The 17,115-nt window shown below is 42.6% G+C and overlaps 1 protein-coding gene across 2 annotated transcripts in view; it reads right to left on the reverse strand.

The window, feature by feature from the left end:
* The window catches only part of AVEN (apoptosis and caspase activation inhibitor), a 107,604-nt gene that overhangs the window by 791 nt on the left and 89,698 nt on the right, over nucleotides 1-17,115 (reverse strand). For both annotated transcript variants that reach the window (XM_081864967.1, XM_081864968.1), the window contains exons 3-5: nucleotides 13,979-14,049; nucleotides 9,374-9,469; nucleotides 1,559-1,907 (exon numbers count right to left, since the gene is read on the reverse strand). In XM_081864967.1, coding sequence (XP_081721093.1) covers nucleotides 1,559-1,907; nucleotides 9,374-9,469; nucleotides 13,979-14,049 — 516 coding nt within the window. The remainder of the gene's footprint in view (nucleotides 1-1,558; nucleotides 1,908-9,373; nucleotides 9,470-13,978; nucleotides 14,050-17,115) is intronic.

Below are 17,115 nucleotides of genomic sequence, written 5' to 3' on the forward strand. Positions count from 1 at the left end.
TGGGAAGAAAATTTACCACAAAAGTACTGCTTGAGTTTTAAGGTGACTTTGTTTCCTTACTGCCTTCACAATTATAAAATATTCCCTCTTTATCTCCTCCTCCAAAAGAATAAAATAAAATTGAGGAACTGACCTATGGGTACAGGACTGATACATAGATGAAAATGACACAGAAAATAGATTGGGACGTGAATTAAGGTTTTTAAAATAACGGAACTATTTAATATACAAACACAGTTAAATCAGCTTTCCCCTTGATGTATGGAGCGTTTCCTAACCAAAGTGCAAACCTTTATTAATTTACAACTAAAGTGTTAGTTTATTTACACTGTTGTTTCATTCTTACAAACAGGATTTGCATCAATTTGTAATGCTGGTTATGTTTTGCACACTTTGTCTTTAAATGTTCCCGTAAAGTTTCTTTTTTTACGGGAAACAGCCATGACCCTTTGAGAGGTTAAATATGAAAAAATAACATGCATTTTGCCTCTTCTATCTAAGTGCTGCTCCTTTCTGCTTCACTCTGCCATGGTCACCATCACAAAAGCAAGATATCAAGCAGAAAAGAAAAGAAAAAGCCCACACTTGATGGGCTGAACCATGGTTTGTCTGGTAGTTACTGGGCAAATTAGAGCAGTGAAACTGAATGCCTATGTTTGGAAGGGAGAACACAAATATTCATATCTGAGAAACAATTTAATTGTTTTTACACAGAAAAGCCTTCCTTACTGTATCAATTCAGTTTACAAATAAATCCTAATACAAGCATATTAGCACTGCAGTTAATCTCTAAAGAGAAAAACAGTATTTACATTTAAGAAAAATATCCAATTTAAATGTTTAAAATCCAAATTTTATTTTAAAACATCCATTTTGTTTATGCCCCATAATAAAGCTCTCAGCTCAGAAAGAGAGATTACGTTGCTTACCTCTAGGAGTGTGCTGCCCCTTCACACAGGCCCACAGTCATCTTCTGCCTCAGTGCTTACTATTGCTTTCTAACCTCTTTATTATATTTATACCCCACCTTTCAGTTAATATCAAAACCCAAAGCAGCTTACAATTAAAATGCACACAAAAGCTACAGCTGTTAAAAGGAATGTGAAGCCACAGAATCTTTAGGTTCAGGTACTTCCCTCCTGGAGGGTGAAAAAGGAGCTGCAGATGGACTTTGGCCATGTCCCATGTCACCTTTGTGTTTGTGGAGACTTGGCTACAATTGCCTTTCAACTGCTACCTGAGAGCTGCTAGGGCAGACCACTCTTCCAACTCATCTTTGATCTCTGAAGTCTCTGAATGAGAAGACAGTACCAATTTCCAGTGGTGTCATATGCCTGCCTATTTCTATGGATGGTTGTCAGATATTGAGGCTGCCAAACAATATAAAACCACTCACACATCTCAAATGGTGGCAAGGGATGAAGATCTCTTCCTGCCCGGCAGTTCCTGCACCCTCAGTGGGCCTCGTCATATAGCTGAATGAGCTCATAGCTGACTGTAAACTAGAGCACAACTGCAATTTAGAGAAACAAAATAAACAATTGGGGAAAATGCTTACCATTTACTTCATGAGGCATTTTCAAATCATCCCCAGATAATCTATCATGGGATATTGTTTCCAGTTCAAAGTTTTCAGGATGAATAGGGGCATCCAACTTCAGTAGTTGATCAAGGTCGTCATCCAAGTGATCATCTTGGTGTGTAACTGATGAGCTTTTCTGGAGGGCTTCTGAAGACGATCCAAATCCATCTTTATTCGGCAGCGGCAGGTGGCCAACAGAGTCTGCAGAAGAAGATGAGTTTGATGCAACTCTATTTTGCCCCATGGACTGCTGTAATGGAGCACTTTTCTTGGGGACTTCACTGCTTTTCAATTTAATTTGGGGGAGTATGGCAGGTGTTGCATCCTAGGACCAGAAGGGAAAAGAAGTTGTGCAATGGCTAATGTTCATTAAAACAACACCTTGATCCCTGCACTGTATGCCAATTTTATTTCTGAACATAATTCAATGTGCTGGTAGACCCTTATACAACTAAAGGCTACCCTTTCCCATGCAACCTACCTGGGCCCTGCAGCTGGACCCTCCACCAAAAGATGCTCAGAGGGCAGCAATAGGAGACCACACTTTTATAGTGGCAGCTCCCAGATTATGGAATTCTCTCTCTCCAGGGAAGCTTGCCTGTCATTGACTCTGACATCTTTCTGATACCAAGCAAAAATGTTTTAATTTTCATGGGTATTTGGACAGTACTTATGGTCTGGATTTTACTAGCTATTTCTAGTACTCATTCTTCTGTTGGCTGAGGGTTGATATTCTTGTTTTGGATTATTTTAGATGGATATGTTCAGTACGTTTGTATTGTTTTATGAGTATTTTATTATTTTTTATGAGTATTTTATTATTAGTATTTTGCATTTTACTTTTATTGTAAACCACATTGGGACTCCTTTTAGTTGTGTGAAGTGATAAATAAATTTCATAAACTTCAACTAATAAACTTATTATTTAAATAAACGCCCATTGTCTATGAGATTTGTATGCTACCCCATGCAGTACTCTGGGCAACTAAGAATATATAAGTATAAAACAATTAAAACATAAAATAAAGCATACCTTCAAAAGCAACATAAATATGACAAGAAAACTAAACTCATCACAATCCAAAATATAAAACACAGATTTAAAAACGGAGACAACCAGACTAAGCATTAGGTGAACAGATTTGTGTTCTTGACATCAAAAAGACCACAAGGGTTTTGCTAGGTGAATGCTTTTTAGCAAGTACCACTACTGAAAAGGCCTTCAACCTGGTGGTTAGCCACTTTACTTCATTTCACAGGGGCATTCAAAACAGGGCCTTCAAGAAGAACCTAAGTCTGGGTGGGAGGTGGTGGGTCTTTCAGGGAACCTGCTCCCAAGCCATTTAGGCCTTAAAAGGTTAGGATTGTAAACTGAGCCTGGAAACTGACTGAAAGTTGGCAGAGAGAGGCGTAATGTGGTCAAACCATCTAGTCCCAGCTAATAATTTTGCAAATCCTGTTCTGGATCAACTGCAGTTTCTGGGCCTTTGTGAAAGGCACCTTCAGTATTCTAGCAGTTACCAAAAGCATGGGTAATCGTGATTAAGCTGCCACCATCCAGGTAAGGTCACCCGCAAGCATATCAGTTGAAGTTGACAACAACAAAGTATTAAATTTATATACTATCCTGCATCCGAACAGCACAGGGTGCTTTACAACATACAAGGTGTTTTTAAGAAGGTTCCTCTCATTTGGCCTAATGATATTATTATTATTATTATTATTATTATTATTATTATTATTATTATTATATTTATTTTTTTTAATTGTATATTTCTCATTTTATGTCTACGAAGCTTTTTAGGCAATGCTGTTATATACCTGCCTTTTCTTCTTATAATGTAAGATTTAAAAAACAGAACACACTTTAAGTCTGGCAAGGTGAATCAGTGGAATCGACAGGCTGTGAAGCCTTTTTTTCAGTGAAGGGCTCAAATTGCAAAACAAGTTTTGTCTTATGCTTAATAATGACAATGACATGAGAAGCATTCACCCAGCTAAACAATGTACAACATTACTTACTTATTGCCAAGGTATAATAATAATAATAATAATAATAATAATAATAATAATAATAATAATTTTATTTATATCCCGCCCTCCCCAGCCAAGACCGGGCTCAGGGCTAACAACCAATAATAAAAACAAGTTGATTAAAATACAATTTAAAAGATTAAGATACAACATCAAAACAATTAGGGAGCAATCTCTTCATAGGAGGAGAAAGGAAAAAGAAAGAGGGGGAGGGAATCAAACTGATTCTGAGCCAAAGGCCAGGTGGAACAACTCTGTCTTACAGGCCCTGTGGAAAGAGATCAGATCCCGCAGGGCCCTGGTCTCATGAGACAGAGCATTCCACCAGGCCGGAGGCAGTGTTGAGAAGGCCCTGGCTCTGGTTGAGGCTAATCTAACTTCCTTAGGGCCCGGGACCTGTAGGGTGTTGCTATATATGGACCTTAAGGCCCTTCGTGGGGCATACCAGGAGAAGCGGTCCCGTAGGTACGAGGGTCCTAGGCCGTGAAGGGCTTTAAAAGTAAAAACCAGCACCTTAAATCTGACCCTGTACTTCACCGGGAGCCAATCCAGCTGGAAAAAACCAGGGTGAATATGCTCCCATGGCAGAGACCCTGTGAGGAGCCTCGCTGCAGCATTCTGCACCCGCTGGAGTTTCTGGGACAGCTTCAAGGGCAGCCCCGCGTAGAGCGAATTACAGTAGTCAAGCCTGGAGATGACCATCACATGGATCACTGTGGCCAAGTCGGGGCGGGAAAGGTAAGGGACCAACTGCTTGATGCGGCGAAGGTGGAAAAATGTCGCCTTGGCTATTGTTGTAACCTGCGCCTCCATGGAAAGGGAGGCATCAAGGATTACACCCAAACTCTTAACGGAAGGCAATGGCACTAATTGGGCCCCCGCAAGTGAAGGGAGTTGGTCCCTCATCCTCATACCATCCCGACCCAGCCACAGGACCCCTGTCTTTGAAGGATTTAGTTTCAAACGGCTCCCATGAAACCATTCAGCCACAGCTTCCAAACATCTGGTCTGTGTGTCAGGGATCAAGTCGGTATGGCCATCCATCAGCAAATAGAGCTGAGTGTCATCAGCATATTGGTGACAACCCAGCCCAAAGCTCCGGATAATCTGGGCAAGGGGATGCAAAAAGATGTTAAAAAGCATCGGGGAGAGGATTGCGCCCTGCGGCACTCCACACACCAAGGGGTGGCACGACGACATCTCCCTCCCTAGTGCCACCCTCTGTCCCTGACCAGAGATAAAAGAGCACAGCCATTTATGGGCTATGCCCTGTATCCCCACATTGGCAAGGCGGTGGTCCAAAAGATCATGTTCGACCATGTCAAAGGCTGCTGACAAATCTAAGAGAATCAGCAGTCCCGACCCGCCTTGATCCAGTTGTCTGCAGAGATCATCTGTTAGGGCAACCAGAGCCATCTCGGTTCCAAAACCAGGACGGAATCTGGACTGAAATGGATCTAAAGCTGATGTTTCCTCCAGAAACCTACCAAGCTGTTCAGCAACTGCTCTCTCAATAACCTTACCCAGATATGGGAGGATTGAAACTGGGTGGTAATTGGATAGATCTAAAAGATCTAGTGAAGTTTTCTTTAAGAGCGGACACACCATTGCTTCCTTCAGCTCCCCTGGGAATATCCCTGTGTCAAGGGACAAATTGATAATTTCAACCAGGGGGGTCCGCGCGATATCTGGGCATGCCCTAATCAGCCAAGACGGGCACGGATCGAGGAGGCAGGTGGTGGGCCTACCAGCTTGGAGGAGTCTATCCACATCAGTAGGGAGTATCCGATCAAAATGTTCTAACACTGGACCCGAAGACAGTCGAGGGGCCTCCAGTTCTGTCACTGTATCTAAATTGGCAGGGAGATCACAGCGGAGCAACAGGACTTTCTCCGCAAAAAAGCTTGCAAATGCCTCACAGCTGTGGGTCAAATTTGTGCTTAAATTTGGTTGTCCTCCTAAGGACGTTATTGACCTAATTATTCTAAAAAGTTGTGCCGGGCGAGAGCTAGCGGATTCAATGGAAGCTGCGAAGTGAGATTTCTTAGCAGCTTTCATAGTCATCTCATAGGCTTTCATAAGCGTCCTATAAGATGTTCTTGAAGCTCCGTCACGAGTCCGTCGCCATACTCGCTTTAGCCGTCTGAGATCCCGCTTCATTTTCCGGAGCTCCTTGGTAAACCAAGGGGCCCGGTTTCGACGGGGTCGCAGAGGGCGCTTAGGCGCAATCTCATCGATGGCTGCCAAGAGCCGGTTATTCCAGTCCTCGACAAGGTCATCTAATGAGTCGCCAGGAGGAACAGGGTCCCTCAAGGCCAGACGGAATCTATCAGGATCCATCAGTCTTCGCAGGCGAGCCCAAATAGGCTCACCACCCAAGCAGGGGAGGAGCGGGAAGTCAATCTTGGCTTTCAGAGCGTAGTGATCAGACCATGGCACTTCCACAGGGGGGAGCATGATCACATCTATGCCATCACCAAAGATCAAATCCAGCGTGTGACCTGCTTGATGGGATGGGTCCATAACAAACTGGGAGAGCCCCAGTGTTGCCATGGAAGTCACTAGGTCCAGAGCCTGTGAGGAGGGGGCGGCATTGGCATGGACGTTGAAGTCTCCCAAAACCAATAGGTTTGGGAACTCCAAGGCCCAGCCTGCTGCCACCTCCATCAGGTCTGACAGGGTAGCGCTAGGTGGTCGGTACACCAGCCAGACAGCCAAGTTCTCCTTGGTGCCCCACACGACGCCAACACATTCAATGCCGGAGATCGCCGGTGGTGGCAGAGCCCTGAAAAAGCAATCCTCCCGGATTAACAACGCTACTCCTCCCCACCCGACCCACAGTCTGCGATTGATGGAGGACAGAGAAACCTGGAGGTGTTATCTCATGTAGGGAGATTACCTCACCTTCCTGTACCCAGGTCTCTGTCACGCAAGCCAGGTCAATCCCCTGCGAGACAAAAATGTCACGCATGGTGGCGGTTTTATTGCCTATGGACCTGGCATTGCACAACACCAATGATGGAGGTGGGTAATCCCTGCTCGCCCTACCCTTGTCCCTTGGGACGGGGCGTAGATTGGAAGGGGTTCGAGCATCACTGCATCTCAAAACCCTTTGCCGATAGTGATATTTAGCCCCACCGCCATTCTTCCCTAGTCCTTCAATGGTGGGAATCCCAGACCCCATACTAGCCTCCCCAATAGAGGGGTAAGATCTCCACAACAACAGACCAAGTCATCTCTGGGCCAGGACTCTTGGGTCAGAATGGATTCGGGAAGAGGTGAAAGTTCAATAGGGTAATTATCCCTAGAAGATAAAACCCAACCAACCACACCCTGAGCAAAGAAGATGTTCAGTTCCTCTGCCAATGAGGCATCAGTCTTAACTATGTTCCTTGTATTGCCCTTGTAGTTGGTTAGATGCTGCAGTCGTTGCCACACTTGTTTCATGATGTTATCGGCTAAATAATTTTCCACCTTAAGCTTATACTGTTTTTTTTGCTGCCTTAATGCCTTTTTTGAGATTTATTCTCGCCTCTTTGTATATGTCTATATTCCCTGTCTTAAAGGCAGAATCCCGGATTTTCAGGAGTGTTCTTACTTCAGCAGTCATCCATGGTTTACAGTTCCCATAGAGTCTAATGCATCTCTGTGATGTTACATTATCACTGCACACTTTAGTATAGGAGAGTATAGCATCTGTGTATCTATGCAGATCTTGATATTCAAACACGCTCCAATCAGTGCTCTCAAAACAATTCTGGAGCTGACTAAGAGCACCCTCTGGCTAAATTCTAACTGTTTTTATAACTGACTGAATTCTTCTCCTGAGAGGGATGTACTTCGGACATAGAAAAACTGAAGAATCGTCGGATGAGCCTAAGTGGGGGAAGGGGATTGCCCTGTATGCCTGTTTCAAATTGGAATACGCGAGATCTAGAATATTCTGTCCTCTAGTGGAAAATTTCACAAACTGATCAAACTTAGAAAAAACCATCTTTAGGCAGGCTTGATTGAAGTCCCCTGCCACAACAAGGGCGCCCTCTGGGTGGATTTGCTGCTGCTCGGAGATGACGTCATATAGCTTAGAAAGTGCCGCACTGACATTAGCATTGGATGGGATATAAACAGCTATAATAATTATGACAGTTACTTCTCTAGGCAAATAAAATGGCCGACATGTAACTGCCATCAATTCTAGATCTGGGGAGCAATATGTGTAAGCTACTTTGCTGTTAACGCACCAACCATTGTGTATGTAAATACAGACTCCTCCGCCCCTAGCTTTACCAGAATCACTGTTTCTATCAGAGCAATAAATTATTCGATTTATCAGCTCAACTGCCACATCCAGTACTGCTGAATGTAGGCAAGTTTCTGTAATAATTACCACACAGCTCTCACAAAGAAGCTTGTTTGCTGCCATCAGCAACTGTAATTCGTCAATTTTGTGGACGAGAGATCTGGTGTTGGTCAGGAAACGCTTGGCAGTGCTGGTCTGGTGGGTCTTTTTCAAAGCCGGGTTAACAGACCAGCTCTGCAACCATGTTTTTGCTTTCGCTCTTTTCTCTTTCGCTTCTTTCGGCACCTCCCCCTCCCATCGACAATCCATAGAGATCCTGGAGGTCTTACTATGCAGTTTGGTATACAGTGGGACCTTTGGAACTCTCTAGTTATCTCTATTTTTCTTGTGAGCCCAATGTTTACCAGTTTTGTGCGTGAGTAGGTGAGGTATTGGGAGCTCGGAGCCGCAGCGTATGAACGCGCTGCCATCTTGGAACTCAGATAACCAGATAACCAGGGTGGCATATTCAGTTGTGTAGCAAAAAGTAAAAGGAAGAAGATGTAAAGCTTCGCGACTCACAGTTCATTGATCTGCTGCAAGGGAATCTGTTACTTCATTACTGGACAAAACATCCCATAATGGTGTATTAATACACCAGCCGTAGCACCACTGTAGGACAAGAATGACACCCCCAGTTTTGCCATTTTTATTTTAAGAATGCATTTTCTCTGCAAAATAGTTGCGAATTTCTCTGCTACGCTCACTGAATGACTTTGAGTTAGATCAAGAAGTGAGCAATGTCAGCGTCTGAGTCACTTTAAGCAGTCCCAAAGGAGAGCAAAACTGTTTTTAGAAGTTATGCAGCTTTGCCTTTCTAATGCAGATTGATTTTTCTAGCTTTTGATAAACTGTAATCTTAGCTAACAGCCATGCTTGACTCACAAGTCTCACTGGCTCTGTTCCCTCTACCTGAATATTTTTATTTTTGCCAGCAGAACATGCTTTGTTGTCTTGTTGCTACCTAGAGCTCTAAACCCTGGGCAAAAACAACTACTTTAAATACATGCCTGATTGGCAGCTTCCATGCTGAACTAGGTATCTGCACAAGGAATTCTATACTTATCAGTAGAAATTACAATAAATAAATAGATCATACATTTCATTTTCTGTTTTCTGAAAAATGCTGCTTAGGAAAAAGGCGGTGAAAAATCTGGAACAACAAAATTAGAACAAGCAACTCTTTGGGGATGTTGGTCTTGACCGAGATGCACTTGGCATGTGGAAAACACTTTGCTTAAAAGGAGCAATGAAGCATAAGAAGTGCTGATGGCTTATTCCTCCATCTAATAGTCTTCCTTTTCAGATTCAAGGCAATATGTGCATATTATAACACATGACAAATTACATTAAAAGTACATAAGGCTACTTAAGCTTAAAGCAAGGCTCAAGATATTTATGAGCAGCTTTTGTGTTACCTGCACCAGCTCCTTAGCCACATTCAGTTTGAGATGCAGAGGCAGCTCTTCAAGTGCCTGGACCAAAGACTGGCAGTCAACATACAACCCAGACAACTGAAAAAAACAGTAGAACATGAGATTAAATGGGCATTAATGATGCTCTCCTAAATACCTTACACACAAAAGCAGGTCCATCTGTCATCTTTTTCCACCACTGAAATGAACTGGGCAGCACAAGAACTACATATACAGATGGAAGCATTAACCATGAACCATCTATATGGAAGAACCAGGGGTGGCCTTTATGAATCATTTTGAAGGATCAATTACCATTCTTAAAATGTTCTGAAACAGGAATTAAGGGGGATATTCAACTAAATAATTGGGCAAGCAGAATTGCACTTAATCTGTTTTGGGGTTCTCCCAAACCTCCAAAGATTTGGGGATGGCGTGGGGTGTGTAAGGTAGGGGTGGAGTCGTGCAAGTTGAATACTGCCCTAAGGGCTTCAATACTGCAGCTTCACTAGTGCAAGAGACCTCTGAGCATACAATGGACCTTCCTCTGCTGTCTTCCCTGCTCCCATGTACATCTTCATAATAATCTCTGGAGGGTGGGGGACCCTCCGGAGCAGATTTTCAAGCATACAGGAGAGGAGAGGAAACAGATGCCCTGTGGCATAAGCAGAACTCTGCTTGTGTAGCTTTGGTTACAACCTTAAACAATTAACTTAATTAAACAAATGAATTTATGGGAATTAAACAAGCTGCCACAGAAGGCAAGGCAAATTGATGGACGAGAGCTTTTCTTTCATTTAGAAGAACTCCCTGAGCCATGTCAGCACCCATGATGATGTTTCTCTAATGAATCACCTTCTGTAAAGCTTCATACAGTTCTATGTCTGCAGGTGAAAAGTTTAAATGAAATGCTAACCAGGTCTACCCAGAAGCAGGTCCTACTGAAGCTTATTCATAGATATTTTAGGTCAGGACTTCAGGATTACTTGCTGTCATCAGCACTAATTAGATGTTTGCAGTAACCTTAAGCAGAAATATAGTGCAGAGATATTTAGCTTACTTCAAACATATTCTAAATTGAGAGATTAGCTTCTGAAAGGAATAAATTAGAATGCCTACTTCTCATTCAAACAACATGTCAAAAGTCTGTGACAAAAGGTGTTTGATTGATATGCAGATGTATATGATAAGCATAAAATATTAATCATTTGACTCAAACTGGGTTGAAGTTCATTCATGACTTGATTGATTAATTTTGAAAATATCTAAGACACAAAGACTTCAAAACAGACTTTATGAAAATGCAGTAAATGATGAAAGTATAGGGAATTCTCAGAAGAGGTGCTGCAGACAAATCCTTCAATATCCTAAGTGCAAATTCTTTTTCAAAATAAAACTGGAATTAGATATTATGACAGATGTGAGACTGACTTTGAAAATCACAACCGAACATTACTTCCCTCCAGTAAAGTCTAGGGGTACAAAACATGTGATGTCACTCTGCTGCATCACTGGGTCCATGGGGTGGGGGAGCATGGACAACAATGTTGTGTCATACATTTTGTATCACTAAGCATCGCCAGGGAGAGAAGGAAAACAAAACATGTTCAATCTCTTTTGAGGAGCAGTTCTACATCTACCGTAATTCCAGCCTAGGCTGTTGCTTAATACAACAGAAATAGTGTAGATAGCAGACAGCAAGCCTGAACATTCACTGGACTAGTTTACTACCAGCTTGCAAGAGAACAAAGTCTGTGGGTGACAAGCTGAAGGAAGAAAGAATACATTTACTTTCCCTGCCATCAGACTATAATCCACTCACTTCACATGCTACAATACACTCTGTTCCACTTGTCTCCAAGTAAAGCATTAAAAATCTCTTACTGTAGTAACCCCCTATCCCTGAAAATAATACAACTTGTTGAAGGCAGTAGATGTCTCTTCCTCTTCCTACAGATTTGTAAGAACTGAAGTTCTTTCATTATCAAGTATAGGAAGAGCATTTTCTAAAATGCTTATTCAACTCCATTTGTGCTCAACTTTCAAGTTCTGCTCTGTGTCTCCCCCACCCCACCCCACCCCAGCCTGAATATTCCTCTCTTCATACACTCTTTCCCCCTTTTAATCTTAAATGTCATTCACAGACTGGGCAAATCTCACTTTCCTTTGGTGATCCATGTTAGCACACTGAGCTCTTTTTTGTATGCACTGCTAAGCCAAACCATAATTTAGCATGAAGGAGCAAACATGCAGGGGCCTAGAGAGACCGTGGCTGAGTTAAATCATATTTTGGCTTAGCACATTGTCTGAACCCAGGCAAATCACAAGCTGTAAACAACAGGACAAACCTCAGTTACACTTAAATCATAATGCTGCATAGTAGGATTACAGAGTTGAAAGGAACTTAAGAGATCATCTGGACCCCTTGCTCAATACAGGATGCAACTACAGCATTGTTAGCCACTGGCTCCCCCCCCCCCCCACTTAAATGCCTACAGCAAAGGACAGTTCATCATTTCTTGAGGCTGTCAAACAGCTCTTACTGTTAGGAAGTTTCCCTGAATGTTTTGCCAGAATCTGCTTCCTTGCAACATTTTCCCTGTTAGTTCTAGTCCTGCCCTCTACAGCAACAGAAAACAAGTTTTATATCTTATAATGATCAACTAGACCAGCTAGAGTATGCAAAGGGAGAAGCCCAATGGAGCTAATACCTCTGCAGACCTCATGGTGTCATCCTGCTTCCCATCCATCAAAATAATGGGGATTATCCGGCCCAGTCACTTGGGAAGAAAAGGGACACCCAAAATAGTTGTTTGGGGTTCATCCCCCTGTGATTCCCTCAAATCCATTCTCTTGGGAGTGCTGCTGAATCTTGCTACACCCAGAAGGCCAAAATCTCCTTTTATTACTTTATTATGAGAAAGCTGCAGCCCTTCATATGTTATCAAGGCCTAATGCCTAATATTCAGGTCTTTGAAGATGGACTATTGCAATGTGGTCCACATAGGTGACAATAATAATAATATAATAATTTCTTATTTATACCCCACCCATCTGGCTGGGTTTCCCCAGCCACTCTGGGCGGCTTTCAATAGAACACTAAAATACAATAACCTATTAAACATTAAAAGCTTCCCTAAACAGGGCTGCCTTCAGATGTCTTCTAATAGTTTGGTAGTTATTTTTCTCTTTGACATCTGATGGGAGGGCGTTCCACAGGGCGGGTGCCACTACCGAGAAGGCCCTCTGCCTGGTTCCCTGTAACTTGGCTTCTCGTAGCAAGGGAACTGCCAGAAGGCCCTCGGTGCTGGACCTCAGTGTCTGGGCAGAACGATGGAGGTGAAGACGCTCCTTCAGGTATACTGGACCGAGGCCGTTTAGGGCTTTAAAGGTCAGCACCAACACTTTGAATTGTGCTCGGAAACATACTGGGAGCCAGTGTAGGTCTTTCAAGACCGGTGTTATATGGTCTCGGCAGCCGCTCCCAGTCACCAGTCTAGCTGCCGCATTCTGGATTAGTTGTAGTTTCCGGGTCACCTTCAAAGGTAGCCCCACATAGAGTGCATTGCAGTAGTCCAAGTGAGAGATAACTAGAGCATGCACCACTCTGGCGAGACAGTCTGCGGGCAGGTAGGGTCTCAGCCTGCTTACCAGATGGAGCTGATAAACAGCTGCCCTGGACACAGAATTGACCTGCGCTTCCATGGACAGCTGTGAGTCCAGAATGACTCCCAGGCTGCGCACCTGGTCCTTCAGGGGCACAGTTACTCCATTCAGGACCAGGGAGTCCTCCACATCCGCCCGCCTCCTGTCCCCCCCAAAACAGTACTTCTGTCTTGTCAGGATTCAACCTCAATCTGTTAGCCGCCATCCATCCTCCAACCGCCTCCAGACCTTCACCGCCTTCACTGGTTCTGACAACCTTGTGACTACCCAGCTGACACAGCACACCACAACAGCCCCCCTTCTGAAATCATATTATGCATGTTCTCCAGTAAACTAGAGTTCCATATACATTTCAGAGAACTTTAAGTCCTAAATACCCTCTGCGTGTTTCCCATTCCATCATGGTTGAGCTTATACAATGACCTCTCTTCCCATCTTGTGCACAGTCAAACAGCAACAGATCGCAGAGAGGCACTAGCATTGGGGCTGCCTTACGTGTTCACCAAGATATTTTCTAGAACAGGAATATTTATCTAGGTTGACATGAGAAGATTAAGCATGTGTGGCTAATTCTACTCTGTTTTGCCTAATAGCTTTCTACAGGGTCTTTTATTCTCCAAGTTTTAATAAAATCTGGCATTTATATAGACCATTTCCAATGTTCAAGGCACTTTATATTTATTACCTCCGTAATCCTCAAAGCGGGCCAGCAATATAATCTCTGAATTGGAAAAGGTGGGTGGGGTTGCTGAGGCAAAATTGGGAGAGAACAGAGTTTGTACGGAGGTGAGGTTTGAATCAGGCACTTCCTGACTCTGCTCACAAGCTTAACCACAATGCTACACCAGCTTTACTGGCTGTGCATAAATCATCATCTGCCCTGCAGAAATTGAAATAAACTGCACACAGCAATCTTTTCAAGAACAGATTGTTCTCCATTACCTGTTTCGGACAAAGGTTTTCTGCAATCCACTCCTTTTCTTCAGCAAATCTGAACTGGGTAAAAGAATCCCCTAGAAATAAAGTGGCACATGTGTCAATAAATTTGCCAAATAAACAGCAAAACCGATTAAAGTTCCATGAATGAAAAATCAAGAATTCTCATATTTTAACAGTATATCAATATAGAAAGCTCAAGCAAGACAACACCCTAGAACAATAAAAAAGCCCCAAACAATCACACAAATATCCTTTGTTATCGCTAAAACAATGCAGGAGCTACATGGTGATTATAAATGTTGTGGTAGGGAGAATACAAGGAGTGCCTAGGAATAAGGACTAGTCAGAGATAATAAGATTCAGACTCACAACCTTCTATTTTGCCTCAGGTTCCCTCCCAGCCTCTATCCCCCCATATCCTGTGTGTGTCTGTGCAGATGTATGTGCAAGATAACCCTAGTGAATAGAAATGCACTAAATACAACCTATTGTAACTGGCACTCAATCCCCACAAACACTTAAGACACATGCTTGTTTTTCCAAAGGCACCACACAGAGTGAATGTTAAAACCATTTTCCATTAAGGCTACAATATTGTAATACAATATGATAGGTTTTGCATTCAAAAACAGCACTTCAGTTCAGTTTGTATGAAATAAGAGGTGACAGGACTGTTAAAGCTAGAATCTGATTTTACTTCAACATTTTATTTCTTTCAGCATTTTACATACTGCATTACACCTTCATCTTCCAAAATATGTTTAGCTGCCGAGTATGAGCAGACCTAGAAGGTCTATGAAAGTCAATGGCCAACTATTGTAAATACAGTAGAAACATTACCTGCAAGCCACTAAAATACTCTTCAAGTGGCTGATGGAAGAGTTAGGATCACAGTATGTTAAATTACAAAAATGCTATTGTAGTTCAGTCAAGCCTGTATCTGAACTGGCCAATCTATCACCATTTCTAAGCAGCATGCTGGAATAGCCCTGACTTCTTCAGTGTTTTGTCTCGCTGTCTTGTCTGGTGGGAAAACACACACACACACGTAGGGAGTGGTTTGTGCGGCCCTGGATTTTTGAGAAACCCCAAAACATTGTGGGTTTTTAAATGGATAGTGTAATTTGTGAGTTAGGGCCTTTCATGCCAATAACTGGGTAAAGTCATGTTTCTGTCTGCCATCTTAGTTCATAATGGTACCTGGTGTCCAAACAGTGACAAAGCCCATCACTGCCCCTCAGGAACCCTTGTGCTGGGTTTGGTGATAATACCTCAAGAGGCAACCAAACCTATGCAAAAATAACAGGTGCAGTCACACCAAAGTCACATTTCGATCCACCATATTGATTCAAAATGGCACCTGGCACCCAAGTGCTGACATAGACCCCCCCCCACCTCAGGGGCCCTTGTGCTGAGTTTGGCAAGGATATCTCAAGAGGCGTCCAAACCTATAGAGAACAAACTGACAGACTTTCCAAAATATATAGTGTATATATAAAAGTATTATATTGTATAATTGAGAACTTCTCTACTTACTAGAGCAAATATATTTGCCTCCAAACTACTGACAGTTTGTTCCTTTAGCCAGTTAGGCACAATGAGACTGAAATGAACAGAGTAAATTATGCCAGACCCTATGATAAAGCCTTCTAAATAAAGAAATATTAGTGTCCTCAAACCACTTGATCCACAATGATACCAGTAAAGTCGGTGGGGAATTATTCTAAGCAGGCAGTAGAAAAAACCACAGAGCAAGTTTCTCAAATAAAATAAAAAATAACTACAATTCACAGAAGCACATTTAATGCAAATTAGGTTAATGAGAATGTTGGTCCAACCAATTATCTTTTTAAAATTATCTTAGTCTGAAAAGAATGTCCTTTTATATCATGAATACTAATAAACCATCAGGCAATGCCTGAGAATGCTTCCAAATTTAAAAACTGACAGATCATAATTCCAAGCAAAAGTAACTGGAACTGAAAACAAAATGGTTTAAATGCACTTCAATTAAATGTTTGTAAACACAACGTTTTCCTTTGCTCTCTGAAGTAAAATGCAATAGCTGTTGAAAACGCAAGGCTAATATAACAGGGAAAGAGAAGCTACGTTTCCCAAAACCACAAGAGATGCATTTCACTCCAACTATCGAACTGAATATATATTTTCAAAAGTGGCTTGTATGGCCATTTGTCTACTTGTCCTTTATAGTTTTGGGGTGCTGCTTGAGATACCATCACCAATCTTGGCATGAGGGCTCCCCAGGTGGGCGGCAGACTTGGTTGTCATTTGGACACAGGTGTCATTTTGAATTGACATGGTAGACTAAAACATCACTTTGGCATGACTCTGTCCATTTTTGTACATAGTTTCAGCCACTTCGCAAGGTATTGGTGCCAAACTGCATAAGGGTTTCCGAGGTAGAGGTGGCAGACTTCTTCACTGTTTGCATGCCAGGTGCCATTTTGAAACAAGGTAACGGACCAAAACATCATTTTGGCATGTCTTCATAGACTTTTTGGAATAGATTCGGTCGCCTCTTGCAATATCGCCAAACTCAGAATTGTTGTTGTTGTTGTTTAGTCATGTCCGACTCTTCGTGACCCCATGGATCAGAGCACGCCAGGCACTTCCGTCTCCCACTGCCTCCTGCAGTTTGGTCAAACTCATGCTAGAGTTCCCAAACTGGGGATCTTCATTTATGATTGAATACCAGGCACCATTGTGAATCAAGATGGAGAACCAAAATGTGACTTTAGTGTGATTTTCCCAATTATTTGGCATGTTGGGTCCAAGTTCACAAATTACACTCTCTATTAAAAAACAAACCCCAATAAATTTTTTATTCTAAAAATCCCAAGCACTGCTAGGCGCTCCCCACTACTAGTAACATTAATAATGTGTATCCCATCTCACTCTTGCTTCTAGGAACACAGGGGTTCCTAGCAACCTAGCAAGCATGGAGCAAGCAGATTTCCCTGTTTTATCCCGACAACAACTCTGTGAAGCAGGTTTGCCTGAGTGTGTGAGTGGCTGGCCAAAAGTAACTTGAGTTTCACGGCTGGATTTAAGTCCAGGTCTCTTTTTCCAAACTCTCTAACCAACTCAGTATTCAACAAGTTGCTTTGTATGCTTATTTG

Source organism: Podarcis erhardii, assembly GCF_964252035.2.
Source record: "Podarcis erhardii genome assembly, chromosome: 1".
NCBI lineage: Eukaryota > Metazoa > Chordata > Lepidosauria > Squamata > Lacertidae > Podarcis > Podarcis erhardii.